Genomic DNA, 25329 nt, shown 5'->3' with positions numbered 1-25329 from the left:
GGCTCCGGGTCACTGTCCGTGTGGAGTTTGCACATTCTCCCAGTGTCTGCGTGGGTTTCCACAACCCAAGATGTGTACGTTAGGTGGATTGCCCACACTAAATTGACCCTTAATTGGAAAAAAAATAATTGGGTACCCTAAATTTACAAAAGCGTGGACTCCACTGTACCCAACTATAATGTCGGATAGAAATAGTCCAAAATCCCTAAATTCTATCAAGCAAACTAGAAATATCATCCATCTTCATTAATCACCACTGCTCTGCTAGCCTGTACAGACAAATTCTGAACAACCACACCCTCACCAATCCACAGCAACAGAGGATTTCTGAAAAATACTAAGAACATTCATTACGTCACTAACTGGTTTAGTATCTTCCTGATAACATTTAAACTTGTGCAATATGACATTCAAGGTTGGCAGGATTATAATTCACAGCTATGCATATAACCATTGATTAATGAATAAACTGAATAAAATAGTTCATAATTGTTGGCTTTTTAAAAATTGACACGGTCAGTCTTCTGATAACCCCAGAATAGACTAATAAAAATGGCTGTACAATTTAACACACAATGTCACAAAAACAAAACCCTACTTGAAATTAGACATTCTTGCCTTTGCCCTGATGAGCACAAGATGAAAAACTTTGGCAACAATGTCTCTCTTTTCAGCAATATTCGAATCAGCAATTACATGCCAAGCTGCAATGGGGCTTGAAGCCATAGACTTCCGACTCAGAAACCGGAATGCTATGGCCAAGCCAAACCAAAGCTGTTTTAGAAAACACTGGTATGGCAGATTAAGCAAGACCAATTCTAGCCCCTCTCCCTTTACCATATTGACAGGCTGCAGATATAGCAAAAGTAAATCAATTCACTCCAGGAAAGTGACACTAGTTTTAAAGACATCTGTGGCTTAGGTTCCTGTTGGGTTGTTGACCGGAGGAAGCCCAGAGCCACTGTTGACAGGGCAAGAATCATAGAATCCTTAGTGCTGGAGGCGGCCATTTGGCCCATCAAGACTGCACCGACTTTTTGAAAGAGTACCCGACCTAGACCTACATCCCCACCTTATCCTCATACCCCACCTAACTTTTTGGAATGTACACCTTTGGACTATGGGAGAAAACCAGAGCACCCGGAGGAAACCCATGCAGACATGGGGAAAAGGTGCAAACTCCGCACAGATGGAAATTAGAACGGCTTTGTTTTAAGTTAGTCAATCCACAGCTGGTCTAGGACTACCGGATTTCATCTGGGACATTTTAATGCTGAAAATGTCCGCTGCATTTTGGAAAGCAAAAGGAAGATATATCCCAGTCAAATTCCGCTCCTGATCTCTATCCATTAATTCCAATTGAAAAGTGACTTCATATATAGGGATGAAAGAATGAACATACAAATTAGGAGCAAGAGTAGGTCAAGATGGGCTACAGAGAGGGCAGCACGGTGGCCTAGTGGTTAGCACAGCTGCCTCACGGCACTTAGGTCCCAGGTTTGATCCCGGCTCTGGGTCACTGTCCGTGTGGAGTTTGCCCATTCTCCCCGTGGCTGCGTGGGTTTCGCCCCCACAACCCAAAAATGCGCAGAGTAGGTGGGTTGGCCACACTAAATTGCCCCTTAATTGGAAAAAAAATTCGGTAATCTAAATTTAAAAAAAAAAAATATGGGCTACATAGAGGGCAGCACAGTGGCGCAGTGGGTTAGTCCTGCTGTCTCACGGCGCCGAGGTCCCAGGTTCGATCCCGGCTCTGGGTCGCTGTCCGTGTGGAGTTTGCACATTCTCTCCGTCTTTGCGTGGGTTTCGCCCCCACAACCCAAAGATGTGCTGGGTAGGTGGATTGGCCACGCTAAATTGCCCCTTAATTGGAAAAAATTAATTGGGTACTCTAAATTTTTTTTTTTTAAAAAGGGCTATATGGGTCCAGGATGCAATGAACGGAGTTCTGTAAATGGGAGATTTTACTTGGGAAGTAGAAGTATTGAGGGACATGTAGAAAAGCTAAAATGGATAACAAAGTGGTGAAGGCTTGTTCTGAATGGCCTCCTGTGCCTATGCACTACTTCAGGCTTTGTCCTATAATCAAACAGCCCGTCAAAAGTCATTTGCAAGACCTTGACAATGACAGCTTGGCCATTGTCTTTTAGTACAATGGCCAATCACAAAACTCTAGCCCAGCAAGAGTAGAGAAAAAACAAAGTGAGGTAAAAGAAACACAAAGCTAAAACACAAGAAGAAAAATTGTGACAAAATGTTTTGTTTGATTGGAGAACAAGAAAATAACATAGCAACTGACAAAATCATAGATACCTTGGTATCATCAAAAAATAAGCCATCTGGCTCAGAATCACTGCTGCTCACAGAGAATGGGCTGTTCTGAGGAGGTGAGCCAACATCAGAAGGTGGTGGAGTGAGCAGGTCAGGATCCTGCTTGAACCCACTTGGCGTTGCATCCAGATTTATTCCACTGGCAGCCACAATATCTTTCAGAGATTCTGAAATTAGACATAAAACATGATGCAACTTGGACTCTTTCTACCAATAACATCAAGCTCTCAAGTACAAAACTATTAATTCAAAACACGATTTCTCAAAAGAAGAAAAACAGGATAAAAAGTTCAGCGTAAATGTCACGAATCAATACATGAGTGGTTTACTGCAATTGCTATCAAATTTTCCCCATATAAATTTTCATCTCCACATTTACGTGGCAGCTGCTTTGTAAACTAGTCACGACTGGTCAGAATATGTAATTATAATGTGACAAGTTTACGTAAGCAGCAGCCATTACAAATGTGGACATTGGAATTTATAATAGAAATATAAAAATAAGGACAAAATGTGCAACTCTAAAAGGGGCAATTGCAATCCACACACAGCACTTGCCCGTTGCAATCTAAACAAAAAACACGGTCTTCAGTGAGCAACCCCACTAAAGACTAACTTATAGTATAATATCTGCAAATATACGTCAAAACAGCATAATCAATACATAAATATCACAAAATATAAATGGTTAAGATACATTTTCCAATCAAAATCCAAATAAGATTATTTTAGTGTCCCTGATAATTAACATTTTTAACCATTATTTATTGTTCTGCAATTTACTTCCCCCACTTTAGTGTCATTCAATAAATAGGTAGGCTACATTCTAAAACCTCTAATTTGGCAATTTCTAAAAGGCATTCAATAAGGTACCAAATAATAGACTATCACACAAGATAAGAGCTCAATGTTGGGGATAATATATTAGCTTGGTAGAGGATTGTCTAATGAACTGAAATCAGACAGTCATGATAAATGGGTCATTTTCAGGTTACAAATGGTAACGAGTGAAGTGCCACAGAGATGAATGCTAAAGTCTCAACTGTATGATTTGGACGAAAGAACTAATTCTATTGTAGCCACATTTGATGGTGATACAAAGATAGGAAGGAAAGTAAGTTATGAGGAAGATAGAATCTGCAACTGCCTATCGATAGATTAAGCGAATGGGCATAAAATTTGGCAGATGGGAGGGAGTATCATGTGGGAACATGAAGTTGTCCACTTGTGTGGAAAAAATAGGAAGGCAAACTTAAATGGTGAGAAGGATCAGAGTGCTCTCATACATGAATCACAAAACGTTAGTGTGCAGGTACGTCAATTATTTAAGAAAGCAAATAGAATGTTGGCCTTTATTGCATGGGGGATGAAGTCTAAAAATAGGAAGCCTTTCTAGAGCTACACAGCGCACTGAAAAGACTGTGTACAGTCTGTGCATTATGTACAGTTTTGGACACCTTACTTAAGGAGGGACATATAGAACATATAGAACATTACAGCGCAGTACGGGCCCTTCGGCCCTCGATGTTGCGCCGACCCGTGAAACCATCTGAAGCCTATCTGACCTACACTATTCCATTTTCATCCATATGTCTATCCAGTGACCACTTAAATGCCCTTAAATTTGGCGAGTCTACTACTGTTGCAGGCAGGGCGTTCCACACCCCTACTACTCTCTGAGTAAAGAAACTGCCTCTGACATCTGTCCTATATCTACCACACCTCAATTTAAAGCTATGTCCCCTCGTGTTGGAGGCAGTTCAGAGAAAGTTCACTCAGCTGATTACTGAGGTGAGAGGACTGTCTTAGGATGAAGGGTTGAACCAATTGGGCCGATATGTATTGGAGTTTAGAAATTTCAGCTAGCTGGGGGGAACGAGCTACGGTACCTGCAGCTCAAAAACTTCCTACGAAAGGAGACAAGGACGTACCCACAACCGCCACGACAGACACTACTGGAAGACCTACTGGACGCAAGTATCCTAGAGAAAGGGAACTGTAGTGACATGTATGACCGACTGGTAGATAGGGACGACACCGTACTGGACGCAACAAGGAGGAAATGGGAGGACGACCTGGGGATGGAGATCGGGTGGGGACTCTGGAGCGAAGCACTGCATAGGGTCAACTCCACCTCCACGTGCGCAAGGCTCAGCCTGACGCAACTAAAAGTGGTACATAGAGCCCACTTAACAAGAACCCGTATGAGTAGGTTCTTCCCGGAGGTGGAAGACAGATGTGAACGGTGCCAAAGAGGCCCGGCCAACCACGCCCACATGTTCTGGTCTTGCCCCAGACTCGTGGAGTACTGGACAGCCTTCTTCGAGGTTATGTCCAAAGTGGTGGGAGTGAGGGTGGAGCCATGCCCGATAGTGGCGGTCTTCGGGGTTTCAGAACAGCCAGATCTATTCCTGGGGAGGAGGGCAGACGCCCTTGCCTTTGCCTCCCTGATCGCCCGCCGTAGAATCCTGTTTGGCTGGCGGTCAGCAGCACCGCCCAGAGCTGCGGACTGGCTGTCCGACCTCTCGGAATCTCTCCAAATGGAGAAAATCAAATTTGCCATCCGAGGGTCGGACGACGGCTTCCACAGAACGTGGGAGCCATTCATGCAACTGTTCCGGGACCTATTTGTGGCCAATGTACAAGAGGAAGAATAGTCGGGGGAAGGTAGCGGGAGGGGGGGGGCTACAGGTTCGTTACGGGGGTTCGATGGCTAGCTAAGGCCCAAAACCAAACTAAATAAACATGTCGAGGGGGGGGGGGGGGGGGGGGGGGGGGGGGGGGCGCAGTTACTACTACGAAGATGCTTACCTGTAAATATGTATGTTAATTTTTGCGTGTTTGTTTTTTTTCTTTTTTCTTTCTCCTAACAATTTGTAATTTGTTCAATATAAAATATGAAAACTGAATAAAACATTTATAAAAAAAAAAAAAAATGTATTGGAGTTTAGAAGAGTGAGGTGATTTTATTGAAACACAAGATTCCGAGGGGGCTAGACAGGGTGGATACCAAGGGAATGTTTCTTCTCATGGTATGAGGTACAAATTAAAAACAAAAAGGTCCCCCCATTTAAGACAGGGATGAGGAGACATTTTTCTCAGAGGGTTATTAGTCTTGGGAATTCCCGACCCCAGAGTGCAGTGGAAGCTGAGTCAATATATTCAAGGTGGAGCGAAACAGATTTTTGATGTACAAGAGAATCAAGGGCTATGTTGGGGGGGGGGCAGACTTAAAAATTGAGTCAAGGCCACAATCAGATCCGCCATGACCTTACTGAATGGCAGAGCAGGCTCAAGTGGCAAAAATGGTCCACACCATTTCCTATTCTTTAAAAAAGCATGCAAGAACGCAGCTCAACAATCCTATGCTGTGAGAGAGCGGGAAGACGGCCCGAGATCTGTGAACACTTTGTGCAATGCGACATCGCAAACACAAAACTGTGTGACCAGCATGCTCAGGAGGTAGTTCCTAAACCACATAGAATTAAAAGCAGGTAAATTTTATTTGCACTAACTGACAAATTGCTGAGATTCTCATTCTCTCCTGCCCTGCTCGCCCGCATCACTACTATCTGAAATATTTGTTTTACTTTTAAAATAAATTTAGAGCACCCAATTATTATTTTTTTGGGTTGTGGGGGGCGAGACCCACGCAGACACTAGGAGAATGGGCAAACTCCACACGGAGCCAGGATCGAAACTGGGTCTTCAGCGCCCCTGTGCCACCTCTATCATCTGAAATATGTACAATGCGCTGAGCACTTACGATTTTTCTGGGTGGCCATTCTCAACACTATGTTCTCCTGCTTCAGCTTCTGATTGGTTTGTTGCAAGAAGCGGATATAATCAACCGCTTTCCTCAGTATCGCTGACTTGTTCAACTGCCGAGGCAAAGAATGAAAACAAAAAGGTACACAAAATATCATAAATTCATATAGACATGTTTACATAGTGGTTAAGAAGCAAATAGTACCCCAGTGAGTCTATCCTGCAGTTTCTTTGGATGTATTACTACACCTGTGTCACTCATCACAGGGAAGGTTTTGAGTCCAAGCAGCTCATTACAAGGCAATATGCCTCCCTGCAAGGAAGGAAAAATTTGAAAAAGTGTTGGCCCAGACTATTATGTACCAATTACCAAATAGCCACACCAGCAGCATCAGTGGACAAGTAGCCATGGAATGCCGGTTTGCCCTATGCCTGCTTAATTTAGGGTTGGATGCAAGTTGGGTTTGGACAGACAGGGTCTAAAAAAGAAAAAAGAGCTAAAGAGCTTTTCTTTGCAGTGTTTCCTTCAACTCCCAAAGGTCTTGATTCACATTATTGTCCAAATCCATGTGTCAGCCCCCCTCTAATAATTCATACAGTAATCAGTCTTAATAATACAAAGTCTGACAGCAAGTGCATGTCACAGCAGGATAGCTGACTGCAGATGCATCATTGCTGAATCTGAAGATAATGACCAGAAATCAAAATATTAGCTTATCTTTCTATGCTCTAACCCATATATGTCAAACTCAAGGCCCGCGGGCCAAATCCGGCCCGCGTTGGAATTATCTTTGGCCCGCGAGATAATATCTAATTACTTTTTTTTAAATTTAGATTAGCCAATTATTTTTTCCAATTAAGGGGCAATTTAGCGTGGCCAATCCACCTACACTGCACATTTTTGGGTTGTGGGGGCGAAACCCACGCAGACACGGGGAGAACGTGCAAACTCCACACGGACAGTGACCCAGAGCCGGGATCGAACCTGGGACCTCAGCGCCGTGAGGCGGTTGTGCTAACCACTAGGCCACCGTGCTGCCCTAATAATATCTAATTACTATTAAAGCTGGCCCCAGCAATTGAAGCGCCTATGGCGTATGATATGGCTGATGCCGAGTTTATTCAGGTATAGTGTGAATCACAAAGTGTTGGCCTGTGGAAAAATGTTTTCATTAGAAATTACTCTGGAAAAGCTCCAGATAAAGCAATAAGAAATAAATGCAACTAATTTTTTTATTTATTTAATATTTAATGTTGTTTTTATAGGCAATAACCTAAGCTTTATTAGTTCCAGGTTCAATAAGTTCATTTCAATAAGTTTTGCAAAAAAACATTGAACCAGTCCGGCCCTCGACTTGTCCCGATTTTTTAATTTTGGCCCACGGTGTATTTGAGTTTGACACCCCTGCTCTAACCCAATGGTGGGCAACCTGCGTCTTCTTTATTATTACTGTCACAAGTAGGCTTACATTAACACTGCAATTAAGTTACTGCGAAATTCCCCTAGACACCACACTCCGGCACCTGTTCGGGTTCACTGAGGGAGAATTCAGAATGTCCAAATTACCTAACAGCATGTCTTTCAGGATTTGTAGGAGGAAACCAGAGCACCCGGAGGAAACCCACGCAGACACGGGGAGAAAGCACAGAGTGACCCAAGCCGGGAATCAAACCTGGGACCCTGGCGCTGTGAAGTAACAGTGATAACCTGCGGCTCATCTAGGTTCTGAGTGCAGCCCATGAGACCTTATGTTTATCGTTGCCCATGCGTAGGCTTGCCACATCCTGCTCATTTCCAACCGCCTAGTTTCTAGGTTGCCCATCATTGCTCTAATCAAAGGATGGGCTAACTCATCGTAGCAGATGCCACAGTCCAGGGATCTGACATAGATTGTAGTGAGTGGCTTAGTTCAGAATCACCATACCTGGCAATGCATTTATCCAGCAAGACACCAGGAAACTGTTCTCATACTTTTAAGTACGAACATGTGATTATTGCGCTTTTTTCAGTTAATGGACAGATTCTTGTATTTTACCTTGCTTTCAGCGCCAGCGACAAGGTCTTTTAGCTCCACAATCTTGTCATTGATGGATGACCTGTAGCGTTTCTCAATAGCGTTATGTGCCGTACGTTTTTCCCCCTTGTTTGGTGCATTGCAGGGTTTGCCAATTGTTGGCATACGATTGATAGGAAGTTTGTCTGCATCTACCATCAGAGGGACTGTTGTCAAAATTGTGTTTCCATTGACCAGAGCCTGGAAAACATAAAATTTTAGAACAAACTTTGGTTGGATTCTGACAATAATAAATGGTTGGATTCTGACAATAATGAAAACAAATTCACATTAATATTTGTTTAAAATCAATAGGTCAGCTTTTATTAAATTGCCAAATACTGACTACATTATATAATACCACAGTCATTGCTCCTCCGAACATTCCTTGATGTTAGGATTCAGAGCAGGACTCTATAATTCTAATTCCTCACTCCTAAACTTGAAACACTTCATCTTGTCTTGTATGGAACTTAATTCCAACTTTAGGTAGTCTCACACAACAATCTTTGGCCCTTTCAAGCAGCTTTCTCAATTTAAACGAAATGCTAGTGGATCTCATGTGATGTTGCCTACTGATCAGTTTGTGATATTTGTCGGCCGGGAGCAGTGATCTAAATAGACTCAAATATCAGGCAAAGTCTAATTAGTCTCGTCCTTGAATGTTTCTTTAGCTTTTGTGCTACACTGCAATCTTCCTCAAGGAGAAACCAGTTTTTCGAAACTTCAGAAATGACTGGCTCTCTACCACTCTGTGCACTATTATTTAAGGGAATGTTTAGTTGTGATACGTTTGGTACAAAGTGTGATATCTGGATTATGAACTCAAAACTATTACTGTGCATACACTACTATTCATCACACTTGTACCTAACTGGTTCAAATGCAGAGCTGCCAACCTTTCCCAACAGAAATCAGTATTCCAAATACCAAAAATCAGTATTTTGGCAGTAAAATTATTGCACAAATGGAAAATGCAAATCCAATGCTTCATACATGTACGTCATCATTAGTCAGTGTTTTCAAATTAAGTTTCAAATATTCAGTCAATCCAAAAATTAAAAATGTGAAGAAAACATTCGCCTTTTTATATGAAGTTCAAAATTGTCCTGAATGCTTGATTAACATAATTTAATTCTTACAAGAAACTGTATACAGACAAAAGGAACCCAGTGCATTTCTTTCAAAAAATATTTTCAGGAAGTAGCAATAATATATTTGATGTTCAAATTAGGGTTTATGATAGTAAAGGTAAAAGAGCAGAAAGAAAAGAATGGCAATAAGTGGAATGCAAAAGGTATGGTTAAATAGATGCATGATGATTCAGGTTTACTTTTTCAGCATTTTTGTTTCATGCTTAGAGCAAAAAGCACAGTTTCCACAAATAAAACATGGATTTATGAACTGAATCCTGCGGAAACTTCATAACATGCAATGTATTGTCAGCCGCACTCCATCAGTATAGAAAGAGGGAAGTAGAGTTAAAATTTCAGATCAATGACCTTTCAACAATCCTGAAATGTTAACTCTGATTCTCCAGTGGCACAGTGGTTAGCATTGCTGCCTACGGCGCTGAGGACCCGGGTTCGAATCCCGGCCCTGGGTCACTGTCCGTGAGGAGTTTGCACATTCTCCCCGTGTCTGCGTGGGTTTCGCCCCCACAACCCAAAGATGTGCAGGGTAGGTGGATTGGCTACGCTAAATTGCCCCTTAATTGAAAAAAATAATTGGGTACGCTAAATTTATAAAAAAAAACTCTGATTCTCCAGCCATTGATGCTGCCTGACCTTAGTATTTCCAGCACTTTCTTTTCTTTTAATACATAGCAGTGCTCTACAAAGATCAGTGATAGAGCTAGTGTTGAGTCTACTTACTGTAGTCCACCCTCCCTTGACGTGATTTTGTTATCCCAATAAAATCCAGGCCCCTCGATGCCTCAGAGACTGCGTGAGGGTCAGGATCACCCAACAGTGTCAGGTGATCCTGACCTTCGCACGGTCTCGCACAGGAGGCACTGAGGTGCATCTCGGTTCCCTCGGAGACAGGGCCCCACGCAGAGGGTGGAAGGTGGTTTTTCCGTATTGCAATGAGAGAAGACATAATTCCGTATTCCAACGGATTTTCCGTATTATATACGGAAAATCCATGCTAGTGACAACTCTGCAAATGTTAGATATATAAAAAGGCAAATCAAAACTAAACACACACTGATATCAGTTCAATGTGCAATAATCAGGACTCTACTCTGCCACATCAAACTAAGCCTCTTTCTTTGCTCAATTATATAACACTACTTTCATATACAGATAGTAGAAAATCTATCTAAAAAAACAGGGTATCCGAACAGTCATTTCAAAAACAATAATTTAGTCTCCCACATCACGGGCGCGATTCTCCGCTCCCCACGCCGCGTGGGAGAATCGCAGGAGGGCCCCCCGACAAATTTCACCCCCCCCCCCCGAATTCTTTCTCCCCCCCCCCCCAACCCGGAAGAATCGCCGGTCGCCGTGATTCTCCGACCCGGATGGGCCGAGCGGCCTGCCGTTCGCGACAGTTTCACGACGGCACCGAACACACCTGGTCGCTGCCGTCATGAAACGGGTGTGGAGATTGCCGTTTGGGGCTTGTAGGGGGCCTGGTGGGGAATGAGCACCACAACTGTGCTCGGGAGGGGACAGGCCCGCGATCGGTGCCCACCGATCGTCGGGCCGGCGTCTCAATTGGACACACTATTTCCCCTCCGCCGCCCCGCAAGATCAAGCCGCCACGTCTTGCTGAGGGGAAAGACGGCCACCGCGCATGCGCGGGTTCGAGCTGTCAGCGTTGTGACGTCAGCTGCGCATGCGCGGGTTGGAGCCGGCCAACCTTCGCATGCGCGGCTGACGTCATTAGGCGTGCCGGCCGCATCATTCTCGGCACGACGGCCCCGCGGCCGAGATTTACGCAGCGCCGCTCCTAGCCCCGCCGGGAGGGGAGAATAGGGGGCGCGGAGCGGCCTCCGAGGCCGTCGTGAAACTCGGCCGAGTTCACGACGGCCCTCCCGATTTTTCCCGGGAGCGGAGAATTCCGCCCCACATTTTAGCAATGAACAACATTTTAAAGGTTCTAAGCCATTTAAATTGCTTGATATTCATTCGGAATGTTAGGGATCATCATTTACATGGGATAATTCAAAGCAGTTAGTAGTTTATAATTTCTGGTTTGTGATTTCTCTACGTTAACTAGCAAGCTGTCCATGTCCAAATGCAGCAAGACTGGAACAATATCCAAACTTGGGCTGACAAAGTGGCATAACATTTGTACCACACAGGGACCAATCTCCAACAAGAGAGGATCTAGCCATCGCCTCATGACATTCAAAGATATGACCATCACTATCAATATCCTGGTAAGTTACCAATGACCAGAAACCGAACTGAATTAGCCATATAAATACAGTGACCACAAGGTCAAAGGCTAGGAATCCTGCAGCAAGTAACCCACCTTCTGACTCCCCAAAGCCTGTCCACCATCCACAAGTCACAAGTCAGGAGTGTGATGGAATGCTCCTCTTCGCTTTCCTGGATGAGTTCAGCTCCATCAACACTCAAGAAGCTCAACACCATCCAGGACAAAGCAGCCCACTTGATTGGTATCCCTTCCACAAACATTTAATCCCTCTACCACTCACAAAAAGTGGCAGTCATGTGTACCATCTGCAAGATGCACTGCAGGAATTCACCAGGGCTCTTTTAGGCAGCACATTCCAAACTCACGACTGCCACCATCCAGAAGGCATGGGGTGATACATGGGAACACCACCACCTGGAGGTTCCCCTCCAAGTCCCTCATACCCTGTCTTGGAAATATAATCGCTGTTCCTTCACTATCGCTGGGTCAAAATCCTGGAATGCCCTAACTAACAGCACCGTCGCTGTACCTACACCTCAAGGACTGCAGCAGTTCAAGAAGACAGTTCATCACCACCTTCTCAAGGGCAACCAGGGATGGGCAATAAATGCTGGCCTAGCCAGTGACACCCACATCCGGTAAATGATTAAAACAAGGTCTACCAAAACCACCTTTTTCTCCCAACCAACATTACACAACAATAATGATAGCCATAGTTTACCAACCGGCATTTGCAGGGATGTAGTTTGAATAGGAGTAGTGCTAGTTGCAAAAGTTGATATGGTAGGAGACCTCACCGATGTCACAACAGTGCTTCCATCTGGCTTCAAAGCTGTCAGGAACAACGAGTCAGCCTTAATGAACTGGGGCTGGAGAAGTACCTGCAGAAGAATATTGTTTGAAAAATCAAGACCAACCCACATTTTTATATTTCAGCTCAATCCCTACTTTCTGCCATTGCAACATTTTTCTCAAAGTTGCATTCTACGATCCATGACATATCAGTAGAGCAGCTCCATATTTCATGAGGGAAGCATGAAAGATGCTCTACATTTTAGTAATTTTTGCAAATTTTATCCCCTCGCCATCTCTTGAAATTGGGTTCCACAAGCCTTTGGTATCATCCTGTACATTATCAAGTGGCAGCTCGTCATGTGTGAACCTATTTGGCAAGTGACTGTAGGTAAAATGGCAGGTCTTCATATGTGAACCTATATAGGAAGTGTCATGACTCAATTTTGTGCTCAATCAAGGTCCACATTGGATGGTGATCAAGAGTAAGAAACGTTGTTAATTTTCTCCCCGCTCTTGCTCAGGGGCACTCAAGCCAATTGTAACTCCCATATTATTGCCCTAAGATCAGCAACTTATATTCCTGTTTGACCTGCTGCTGTTCCCTGTGTCAAACAAAGATCCTCTCTTGCTTCATCGGTCTCCAACTTGACATGGCAGCCAGCAAATAGCTGTATAAATCATTCACTGAACATTTATACAATTTACTTTCAGACATACAACTTGTACAAAAGTGCTTTGTTGTTTTCTGAAACTATCATAATTTCAATTATTGAATTCTGACTGAACTGTTGATCAAAATGTGAATTATAAACATGTACTATTTGTGGATTTAACACCCTCAACCCACAGTTTAATTCATTCACTTGCCATGTTTGTAACTGCGGTTCAATTGACAACCCAACTTTTAGACAATATTCCTTTCAGTATTTCCAGCAAATTCATGAAAGATAAACTTTCAGCTATTCCTAGAACCAAGGCCCTGTGCCAGTGTGACCTTATGCCACCCTGTCAATTCCTGGTCTGGAACGGAATTGTGCACTTCAATAATATCAGGTTTCCATTTCTTGCAACAAAAATGCAACAATAGGGGGATCTTGTTACTGAATTGCTCACAATGTCAACTAACCTGGAACAGAGTAGAGGCGATATATTTTGCAAAGACATGCAAATATCATCCTCAACCTAAAATTTTCTCCACTTTTTGAATATAGCATTAAGTCAGAAATCAGAATCTGTGTCTGCAACATGCAAATCTGGCTTCCACTCCGAAATCTGCTTTCCACTCCGAAATTACTTACCGGTAGTTGTTGGAGCGGCGTTGAGATGGTTGGGGTAGAAATAGCTGGTGCAGTAGTTAAAAAGTGCTGAGCAGAAATATTTTGGACCTGGGCCTGAATAGTCATGGGTTGAATCTGCTGTGGAACTGCCAGGCTCTGGAGCTGCTGGGTGGCCATACCCTGTAGTGGTGCTGCACAAAATAAAGGCAGAAGAAAATTAAGCTTCCATTTGCTGGAGGGTAAAACATCTTATTTAGATGTTAGCTTTGGCTCTGTGGTAGCACTCTTGTTGGTGGCTGTGATTAAGGGTGCAAGCCCTGCTCCAAGGCTTTAGCACATAATGTCAGTGCAGTAATGACGAATTGCTGCATCTTTGAAAGGGCTGCCTTTCAGGAGATGTTAAGTGAAGCATGTGAAAGATCTCAGTGCTATTCAACGATTTGGGGAGTTCTGGCCAACATCAATTGCTCAGCCATCATAAGTAAAACAGATTATCGACAAATGTTTGCAGGGCCTTGCTGTGCGCAAATTGACTGCCACATTTCTGTATCTTATAATCGTGACTAGATTTTAAAATTACTCAATTGGGCATGCAGTGCTTTGGGGTGATGCAGGTTGTCAAAGTCTGACGTGTGAGCCCAAGCTCTTTTCAGAGCCATAGTTTTAAAATAAATTCTCCAATCCATCAAAAAATATTATCTTTGAAAAAGGCATGAAGGCCTATAGGCAACTAAAAGCGAGAGAGGATGGGATTAATCAATTACTAACATCAACCAATGCTTAGTCACTTATGGCTAAAGCTCTAATGAAGGGCCAACCATCTTGCAATTTTAAATATAAAATTTCCTGACTCTTATGTATTTTATTGAGAGTTCAGAGAACAATCAATGAAAGCTGATCGTGTAACATTTTCTCGTGATCAGTTGAGAAAAGACTGGCAAAAGCACAGTAAAAAGGCTGATTTAATGACTCACTTGCTAGGGGAAAGGAGATGAAAAATACACTTTCACATGATTCACCATTTGAAGTCAGGTGTTGAGTTGATCCACCCAACAAGCATTGACATAGTTGGCAAAAAAATACTTGGTTGATCCACTAGGAGACAGCTTTTGTATTGTGCAGGCAATCCATTTGGTCTTTATTCAGAGACTTGCCTAACAGAAGTTTGGAGCACTCCTTTTAAACGTGGGTTGTCACAGTATGGAATGCCCTATCTAAAATGCTACTGCAAGCAGAAATCACCAAGGCATCCAAAAAAAATGTTTAAAAGGGCAATGAGTGGGATTAAATGGATAACTCCTTCAGAAGGCACCAAGGCCTCCTTCAATAAGATACTATGCTTCATTGTTAAAACACACCCTTTTCTAAGTGGAAAAGCTGGGTTCAAGCATCAGGCTATTTGGATTTGAACTGGAATTGTTCAAGACCATGGTCTAAATAGTACAAGAGGAGTTTATATGAAATCAGAAGTCCTGGACTTTGGACCAGTGGAATTTCATTGACGATACTTTGAGAGAACGCCAAAAGGGAAGATATGTTTTTCTTCAATGTCTTTCAAGAATACAGTACTTTAACAATGTTGTAAAGCAAAATGATATTTCTTTTACAAATAAATATCCCTTTTGGGAAATCAATGTTTTGGGGGGTGAAAAGCACAGCTAAGATTTCATAAACTTGTATAAAATGCAAGTTTTAAGTTTTATTATTTTCCCTTAAAGGCTAAGGCAATAATACTCGTGTGTGCGCGCGTATATATATATATATTTATATATTATATATGGTGGGAAAGTACCAATCTTCCCTCCTTGCTTTCCCATTTAAGTTAACTGGATTTTGAAACTGGTAGGGAGGATTCAGCTGTTGGTGATCCCCAGTACCAAAAGCACATTCCACCTCTTCCTTTCCTGCAGCTTAAAATTCACACAGAACAAGAGTTATTCCCACTTTCCAAACAAATTCTACTCAAATAAAATGACAAACATATGTGCCACACAAATAGCAGGCAATCTCCAACAAGACAGAATCTAAACATCTCCCCTTGATATTCAATGGCCATTGCTGAAACTCCCTCTATCAACATCCAGGAGGTACCACTGGCCACAAACTGAACTGGACTAGCCACATAAGTACTGCGGCTACAAGAACAGGTTAGAGGCTAGGAATCCTGGGGCGAGTAATTCACCTTCTGACTCCTCAAAGCCTGTCCACCATCTACAATGCACAAGTATGATAGAATATGCTCTCCTTTTTGGATGAGTGCAACTCCAACAACACTCAAGAAGCTCGACACCATCCAGGACAAAGCAGCTGCTTGAGTGGCAACCCTTCCACCAACATTCATTCCCTCCACGACTGGCAAACAATAGCAGCAGTGCGCTCCATTTTCAAGATACACATTGCAGGAACTCACAAAGGCTCTTTCAGCAGCACCTTCTAAATCCACAACTGCTACTACCAGAAGGACAAGGGCAGCAGATACACGAGAGCACTACCACCTGGAGGTTCCCCTCTAAGTCCACTCACCATCCTGTTTTGGAAATATACTGTTGTTCCTTCACTGTAGCTGGGTCAAAATCCTGGAACTCCCACCCTAACAGCATTGTGGGTGTACCTATACCTCAGGAACTGCAGCGGTTCAAGAAGGCAACCCACCACCACCTTCTTAAGGGCAATTAAGGATAGGCAATAAATGCTGGCCTAGCCAGCAATGCCCATATCGCATAAATGACTAAACAAATAAATAAATATTTCACTCAACTAGTGTTACGAAAATGATAAAGCAGCTCATTCAGCATAGCAGATTCTAACACCAGAACTATTCCAACCACAAAATAATTTCTGTTCATAGAATCCCTACAATGCAGGAGGCCATTCAAGTCTAAACTAAACCTCTGAAAGAGCACCCCACCTAGGCCCACTCCCCCAACCTATCCCTGTAACCCCACTTAACGTTTGGACACTAAGGGACAATTTAGTAGTTAATCCACCCAACCCTCACATCATTGGACTGTGGGAGGAAACCGGAGCACCCGGAGGAAACTCATGCGGACACAGGGAAAATGTGCAACCCCCATATAGGCAGCTGCCCACGGTCAGAATTGAACCAGAGTCCCTGGTGTTGCGAGGCAGCAGTGCTAACCACTGGGCACCATGCTACCTTGTATCATGTATTATATTTAGTGATACTGCAACTAATACCCTATATTATTTCACCGTTTGCCATTAATGCATGCTGGGAATACTGAAACAGTGACTGTAATCTCACTTGGACGCATCTCACTCTGAAAATTTATATCAAATATAATATTTAGCCATTGCATCCATTTTAAGCTGCTTTACATTGACTTTAGGAGGCAGCTTCAGCTGATGTTTCTGGACAGTTTGGACTTGGATATGTACTGACACTTACAAATTCAGTGAGAAGGACTGCCAGGACCATATGGTAACAGAAAGGTCTTCCCAGAAGCCAGTTTTAAATCAATGTGGCATTGATATATTTTATGAAGTCGCTGCTGGGTGCACTGAGTTCTACATGTCAGAAACTAACCATCCCAGCATTTTTCTAAGGATAAAGATAAGGGGGAAAAAAGGAGCAGAGGCAAGCAATTCAGTCCTTCGGGTCTACCGCACCATTCAAAAAGAACATGGGTGATCTAATTGTGGCCATAGCTCCACTTTCCTACCTAACTTTAAATAACCCTCGATTCCCTCATCAAACGTCCATCCAACTCAGCCTTGAAAAGATTCAATGACCTAGCTCTTTCCATTTAAATGATATTTGGCTTTTCTATTCTTCCTGCCAAAGTGGACAACCTCACATTTTCCCACATTATACACGATCTGCCAGATTTTTGCCCATTCACTCAACCTGTTGCAGAAGTTGGGACTGTTCTCCTTGGAAAACGAAGGCTAAGGAGATTTAATAGAAGTATTCATAATTATGAAGGGTGTGGACAGTGTGAATAGGGAGAAACTGTTTCTAATGGTGAAAGAATTGAGAACGAAAATGCACAGATTTAAGATAATTGATAAAACAAGCAATGGCAACATGAGGAAAAGCTTTTTTGTTTAAAAATGCAACAAGTGATCTGGAATGCACTGAAAATGTGGTGAGCCAGGGTCAAATGAGGTTTTCAAAAGGGAGCTGAAACATTACTTCTCGCAGAGGATGGTGAATTTGTGGAACTTGCTGTCCCATAGTGCAGTGGAATCTGAATCATTAAATATTTTCAAGAAAGAGATGGATATATTTTTGATACAAATACGGATTAAAGGGATAGGGATATACAGGTGGGGAGGTGAATTTGAGACCAGGAAGCTCAAATTTGAGATTAGCTATGATCAGATTGAATGGCGGAGCAGGTTCGAAGGGCTGAATTGTTTATTTCTGTTCTTAATTTCCACGTTCCTATTACCTGAAATTTGCAGGTCGTTGGGACAAAGGCAGGGGAGCGGCAGTAGATGAACTGCTCCTTCAGTGGGTCAGCTTAGCACAAAAATCCATATGCCCACCTTCTGTGCGATAATCATTCAATAATTTTCTACTCTATTTATATCCTTTTGCAGACTGTATCCTCCTCACAACTTGCTTTCCCATCTATATTTGCGTCATCAGCAAATATGGCTACAATACAGTTGATTTCTTCAGCCAAGTCATTAATGAAGATTGTAAATAGTTGAGGCCCCACCACTGATCTCTGTGGCATTACACTTGTTATTCAGTCATCCTGAAAATGACTAATTTACCCTGACACCCTTTTTTTGTTAGCTGGTCCTCCGTCTGTGCTGATATATCACCAATGCTAATTAGTAGACTTTGTATGTGGCACTTTATTAGATGCAATACGTGCAAAGAAATAGAAGACACCCCACCCAAAGCATTCAACTCAAATACTGTCCCCATAGATAGCTCAGTTTGTATGCACTTGCCCGTTGTGAAATGGGGCCCCAACATTACAGGAAGGCTCCAGGTTCAATCATCATTCTTCATTGATCTTAGATAGTGCAGAGGCAAGGGTGTAGAGGCAAGGGTGTCAGCAAGAGTATCACAGTCAATCTCAATAGCACTAGGTAAGGAGAAGGGTGCAGTTAAAAAAAAAATCTATCAGGGGTTTTGCTTATGATGGAAACCACTGTTAGAAAAATAGACACGTGCGAACAGAAACCAGCCCTGTTGTGACTTTCTCCAGTTAAAAAGCTGACATGCATTGCCAAATACATTTGCACTCATCTGTGAATAGGATAGGACATAAAATTGGACAATTTTTCTAATTTTGGCCTAATTAATGACTTGTGTAGATTTAACCTTATTTCTCTGGTAAATGACCTATTGTGAAAATTAACACCGACCAGAGAGCTCCAAGTTCAACCTGGTTTGTGCTGAGATACTAGATGCCAGTAGGGGGCAGTATAACTGTTCTTAGCCTAGGGAGGAGATCTAAAAAATGGAAAGACAGTCTAATTTTCGGCTAATACCAGAAACCTCACATAGGTGGTGTCAGGGCAGGAAAGAATATACTTGGGTGTAATGCCTTCAATTCCACCGCTCTAAATGTCAAATATCTTATCAGCAGCTTAGAGATGAATAACTATTTGGGTGCCATGCCAGAGGCTAACATATACCCCATTGATACTATGCCAAAACTATTCCATGTTTTTATGAGGAAGGAAGAAAATAAGAGGGAAAAGATAGGTGACTTTGCTTTGCAATTTTATACAGTGCTATGTCACACTCAATATCTAAAGGACACCTTTACTTAAATCAACATTTCTTTGTCCCTATGATAAGCTGAATGTTTGTTTTTTACCTTCCTGCTAACTACACAAATGCTAAGAACTAGCAAATACCAGTTTAAAAGGCTCAAAGTCCAATATCTATAGTTTATCATTAATTACTGTATCTTGAAATAGGATTAGAACAATGAACAATAAATACACATTTATGAACGCGCAAAGATGATTACATTTCTATTTATAAGATTTCTATTTAATTAGTCCCAGATCATAAAATAATCATCAGCTTTGCTCAAAGCTATGCTAATGATAATCTATTACCTGTAAATCCATTTGGATTCTGAAAGCCCAATGACTGCTGCTGCTGCACAAATTGTGGCTGTAATTGTGTTGAGGCTGTAAAACTCTGCAACATCATGGGAGGCTGCTGCTGCTGCTGCTGCTGGATGGGAGCAGTTTCTTGTTTGACATGTTGTGGAGAAGAACCCCGAAGGAGCTGCGGCTGCTGAAGCTGCTGTTGGAGTACAGGCCCTTGGTACATTTTTACAGGAATTTGACTCTTGCTGCTACTCCCCAAGAGGCTGTCAAGGGACAAGTTCAGTGACCCCTGGTTAGGTGGGGCGGGTGAATTGCTATCCTGCAGAGGGCTGCTAGTAAAGTGGTTGTCAAATAATTCCGGGAACTCTCCATCCTGATTGCTAATCAGCTGTAGCATATCTGTAAATCAAGCAGAACCCAAAATGACACGATTGCATAAATAAGTTGTTACCTTTACAGAATACACAGTAAAAAAGGGGCCGATGGAACAGTTATCATAGTCAGATGAAAGCATGTGTTCTTCCCTAATTGCAGATGTGGTCCACAAAAATAAATTATGAAAGTTGCCAATACAACAATAGTGACTGAAGTTAAAAAAAATTAATTGTGATGCTGAAGTTGTGATAAAGTGCTAAATTCAAGCCAGTAGTTACTGTCCATTCAAAACTACATCAGAACAATAAAAATCCTTTTCAAATTTAGAAAATCATGACAGTGACATCAATTCCCAATTACCCAGACTTTGCACAGAAGATACTGTTGCCATTAGTTGCACTTATCTCCATGACACCCATGTATTTTGGACTACTGCCAACGCCCCTATTTTGCAGATCTTGAATCGGTTTTAATTTATTTTGAAACTATAAGCAAATTGCATAAATATGTTCATTAAAATCAATTTGTCCACATTCACAAATGTTTTTAAAGCTTTGTTTTCAAAATAAACTTAATTATGTTTTGATGTCATTCAATGTTACATGCTAAAACTGAATTAAAGACATCTAAAATCAAATATAACAATCTTGTAAAATGAGAAAACGGAAACTTACTTAATTGAAAAGAATATTAAATTATTATTGAGGTAACTTTGGTCATTTGCACCAACACACCTCAATCGTTACAGTAAACTACACTTTAACATTATTACCTTCAAATGTGCATTCCATTGCCACACCTTATTGGTTCAAAACTTTCTACAACGGTAATTTTGCTACATTAATAGCAATATTTTCGGTAATGCAGAAGAACACCTCAAGGTCTTAGCTGCTTAGCCTCCTGGAACAGTGCATGCACGAACCCACATTGCAGAGCAGTAAGCAAACTGATATGTTTTACTTCTTGCCTACTCCTCCTCCTCAGAAAAAAATTCACTGACTGTATTCAAATTGAGGGGCGGACTTGGAAATCTGTTTTTTTTTCATGAGGTGATCTGGTTGAACCAATCGCTGAACTGCCCCAATCGCTCGCTATGTTTGGCTAACCATTCAGACATGACAGAAAGGATTTGTTTAACAGTCTAAACTTCCAGGGACACTGATTAATTCAGAAAGGTGAATAACCAGAGGTTACTATCGGACATTTGCTCTCAAAGCTCATTCCAACATAAACTCTCAGCCTTCAAACTCACTCGAAACATTTTTCAAAAATCATAATCTCGTACTGTGACATTCATTCCAGCTCCAGAAAATTCCAGCTTTTAAAATACTGAAACATTTTAACATTTAAAAAATATTAGAAAGGGCTTTTTTGGGAGGCGGCACGTGGTTAGCACTGCTGCCTCACGGTGCTGAAGACCCAGGTTCAATCCTGGTCCCAGGTCACTGTCTGTGTTGAGTTTGCACATTCTCCTCGTGTTTGCACGGGTCTCCCACCCATAACCCAAAGATGTGCAGGGTAGGTGGATTGGCCAGGCTAAATTGGCTGGTTTAGCTCAAGGGGCAAGTTTAGCTCACTGGGCTAAATCACTTTAAAAAGCAGACCAAGCAGGCCAGCAGCACGGTTCGATTCCCGTACCAGCCTCCCCGGACATGCGCCGGAATGTGGCAACTAGGGGCTTTTCACAGTAACTTCATTGAAGCCTACTCGTGACAAGAAGCGATTTTCTTTTTTTTTTCTTTCATTTTTTCAATTGCCCCTTAATTGGAAAAAATGAAGTATGTACTCTAAATTTATTAAAATAAATAGAAAAAAAGAATGGGCTTCTTGGAATTGAAATTTTATCAAGGACTACAGGCAAGAACAAAAATGTGTGCCTTTGGCTTTGCACAAGTTCAAAGTTTCCAGGATGCTATACGTGTCTCGATCAATGTGTCGGTGAACTTGAGAATTCCCCAGCAGCAGAAGGCAATAACCGCTAGTAACCCAGGCCTGACGTCATTGCCCGAGAGGCTGAAAGGGGTCTGGTTGAAACTGAACATACGACTCAGCAACTGTAACCTTGTATTCAATGCTACTGGGCATCAGGACAAACTGCATGCTCACTCTCCACTTCTAAAAACATACATACATGTACTTACAAAGTCAAAATGCAATATGATTAATATATTAAATGCAAATACAATCACCTTCATTTCTCAATACCCCATAATAATTCAGGGTGAAGTTCAGTTCTAAACATTATTTTTCATAAGCTCATGTTTCATCACTGTTTCGAAGTTAATTGAAGTTATTTAATAATAATTCATAATCTTTTATTGTTACAAGTAATACATTAACACTACAATGAAGTTACTGTGAAAAGCCCCTAAAATGAGTAGCTTAGGAAGAAAGATTTACCCTAAAAGAAAAATCAGTAAATGGGTGAAGCTGCACTAACGCCAGTACCGCCCTGGATTGAGACATTTACAACTGGGGAGAATGATAAATAAATCCGATTGTAACTTTTGCACGGTATAAGGAATTAAAACGTTGCACTACAAAGGAATTAAAATGTTGCACAAAGTTTAAAAGCAGAACACAACGCTATGTACACAAATGCTTACATTCATAGACAAATCATGAATTAAGCCACATTTTATTTTTAAACCAGCAAAACTTTACGAGTACACTTAATTTTGATACCAACAAGAAGAAAATACGTTCAATTGTTTTGCTGAGGAATTCCCCACATTTCTAATTCTACAACTATCATGCACAAGAGGCCAAGCTCCAGAGATGCCAAGCTCAAACGTTGGGTGTTCCAAAAAAGCTCATTAAACTAGTGTCCTGTTCTGCCAGCCAATCCACCAAAGGTGCCAGTTAACATTAATACACCTGCCAGGCTATACCCAATAGATGTTTTGTCATGACCACAGGCTCTACCTAACAGCCCCGTGGATCTTGCCCATCCAGGGCCTGCCCACCACTCACCATCAATGTCATTAAGCAGCGTACTATCGATCTCGCTGCTCTCGGTCAGAGACGGGTTCAGATTGTCCAGGTTCGAGTCCTCGAACATCATGGTCGGGTCGGCAGCAGAGTACGGTTGCCCACCGTTATTCATCATAAACAGTCCAAATATACGGTGGTGAGGTTATTGGAGATGGAGAGACGAGAAACCAGCCTGGGGTGGGGGCAGGGGGGCGATTTCGTGTTTACACCGAGCTCACTTGCCGTAGAACCATGTCAATAAACGGCGTAACAAATCTAACTTGCTACCGGAAACAAAGGGGGCGGACACCTTCCCGCCACCCGTCCCCCACCTGCTTGATTGACAGCGGAACAGGCCATTGACCGATCAGAGGAGAGGTGGGCGCGGCCCGCGTCAGAAGCCAGCTCCCACCAATCAGCCGCCGGATTGCTCCAAGTTCGGTTGAGTAGGCACCAGCGCGGGTGGGGGAGGTACTGGGCCGCGTGCCTCTAGAACCAGCGTGGTACAGCCAATCACAGCGCGGATTGCGGCGTGGGGTGATCCGCCGTCATCTCATCAAGCCCCCGCCCCCTGTTTGTGGTGATTACATCATCTCACCCATTTACCAGCCGCACGCATTGATTCTATGGTTAACAATTACTGCCTTTTATCAGCGCCAGAAGTGGGAGGGCGCTGATTTTTGTTTTTGTCAAGTTTTTTTTATAAATGTTTTTATTGGGTTTTTGAACAAGGTATAATTACCGTTATGTACACAGAATAAGAAACATATATATTTATACACATATTTAGAGAAGGGCACTCCCCAACATAAAAAAATAAAATAAAATATGAAATAGAAGAACTGGTGGGGTATTGTGCACCAGCTTGACAGCGGCAGCTCTGTACATCTGGCAAAATTACCCACACCACGTAAGTAGGCGACTGCCTGTGGGGTGGGGGGAGGGGACTGGGGGCACACACACATTTGGGTGCCAGGGAGAAAATCACAGTGTGCGATATTTGGCTATGCTGTGTGTTGTCGTCCACCCCTCCCGGACGGGTCTCGCTCCCGTCCCACGCTCGCCCCCGCTTCTGCCGCTCCTCCTGTCCTCCATCTCCATTCTCCTCGTTCCCCGCTCCTGGAGGTGTCATGCACGTTTTGGCATCCCGTGCCCTTCCTCCGGCTCCCGCTTCCCTGCCCCGCCCCACCCCACCGGCCCTCCTCTCCCGTCCCCCCCCTCCACGGTTCGCCTCCCTCTCCCCAGGTTTAGCTGTCTTCCCCCCGTGATTCGCCCCTCCCTCCTCAGGTTTAGCCACCCCCCCTCCCAGTCCCTCTCTCCCCTCCCAGTCCCTCTCTCCCCTCCATGCCCCGGCTACCTTCCCCGATTCCCGACCATTTTCCCCTGATTCTTGGCCACCCGGCTATTCTTCCTCTTGTTCGTTGGCCACAAACAGGTCCCGGAACAGTTGCGTGAATGGCTCCCACGTGCTGTGGAAGCCATCGTCTGACCCTCGGATGGCGAATTTGATTTTCTCCATTTGGGTAGATTCCGAGAGGTCGGACAGCCAGACTGCAGCTCTGGGTGGTGCTGCTGACCGCCAGCCAAACAGGATTCTACGGCAGGCGATCAGGGAGGCAAAGGCAAGGGTGTCCGCCCTCCTCCCCAGGAATAGATCTGGCTGGTCCGAGACCCCGAAGACCGCCACTTTCTCCTCGTCCCGGGGCAGCACGGTAGCATTGTGGATAGCACAATCGCTTCACAGCTCCAGGGTCCCAGGTTCGATTCCGGCTTGGGTCACTGTCTGTGCGGAGTCTGCACATCCTCCCCGTGTGTGCGTGGGTTTCCTCCGGGTGCTCCGGTTTCCTCCCACAGTCACAAAGATGTGCAGGTTAGGTGGATTGGCCATGATAAATTGCCCTTAGTGTCCATAATTGCCCTTAGTGTTGGGTGGGGTTATGGGGATAGGGTGGAGGTGTTGACCTTGGGTAGTGTGCTCTTTCCAGGAGCCGGTGCAGACTCGATGGGCCGAATGGCCTCCTTCTGCACTGTAAATTCTATGATAATCTATGATAAACTTTCGGGCTCCAACCTCACCCCCACCACTTTGGACATGGCCTTGAAGAAGGCTGTCCAGTACTCCACGAGTCTGGGGCAAGACGAGAACATGTGGGCGTGGTTGACTGGGCCTCTTTGGCACCGTTCACATCTGTCCTCCACCTCCGGGAAGAACCTACTAATACGGGTTCTTGTTAAGTGGGCTCTATGTACCACTTTTAGTTGCGTCAGGCTGAGCCTTGCGCACATGGCGGTGGAGTTGATCCTATGCAGTGCCT

At 43.3% G+C, this 25329-nt stretch overlaps 1 protein-coding gene across 2 annotated transcripts in view; it reads right to left on the bottom strand.

The window, feature by feature from the left end:
* srebf1 (sterol regulatory element binding transcription factor 1) overlaps positions 1-23282 on the bottom strand; it is a 54864-nt gene extending 31582 nt beyond the window's left edge. Inside the window, exons 1-7 of one of the 2 annotated variants that reach the window (XM_038819588.1) lie at positions 23015-23282; positions 19670-20065; positions 13637-13806; positions 12269-12424; positions 8136-8354; positions 6098-6212; positions 2314-2498 (exon numbers count right to left, since the gene is read on the bottom strand). In XM_038819588.1, the coding sequence (XP_038675516.1) occupies positions 2314-2498; positions 6098-6212; positions 8136-8354; positions 12269-12424; positions 13637-13806; positions 19670-20065; positions 23015-23150 (1377 nt within the window). In that variant the 5' untranslated portion in view covers positions 23151-23282. Of the gene's footprint in view, positions 1-2313; positions 2499-6097; positions 6213-8135; positions 8355-12268; positions 12425-13636; positions 13807-19669; positions 20066-20813; positions 21026-23014 lie in introns of those variants that run through there. The other variant, XM_038819589.1, reaches the window with a different exon arrangement.
* Between the last annotated feature and the right edge of the window lie 2047 nt (positions 23283-25329).

Source organism: Scyliorhinus canicula, chromosome 15 (assembly GCF_902713615.1).
Source record: "Scyliorhinus canicula chromosome 15, sScyCan1.1, whole genome shotgun sequence".
Classification (NCBI taxonomy): domain Eukaryota; kingdom Metazoa; phylum Chordata; class Chondrichthyes; order Carcharhiniformes; family Scyliorhinidae; genus Scyliorhinus; species Scyliorhinus canicula.
Note: the sequence above shows the minus strand (reverse complement) of the source record. Positions and strands in the feature narration are given on the sequence as shown.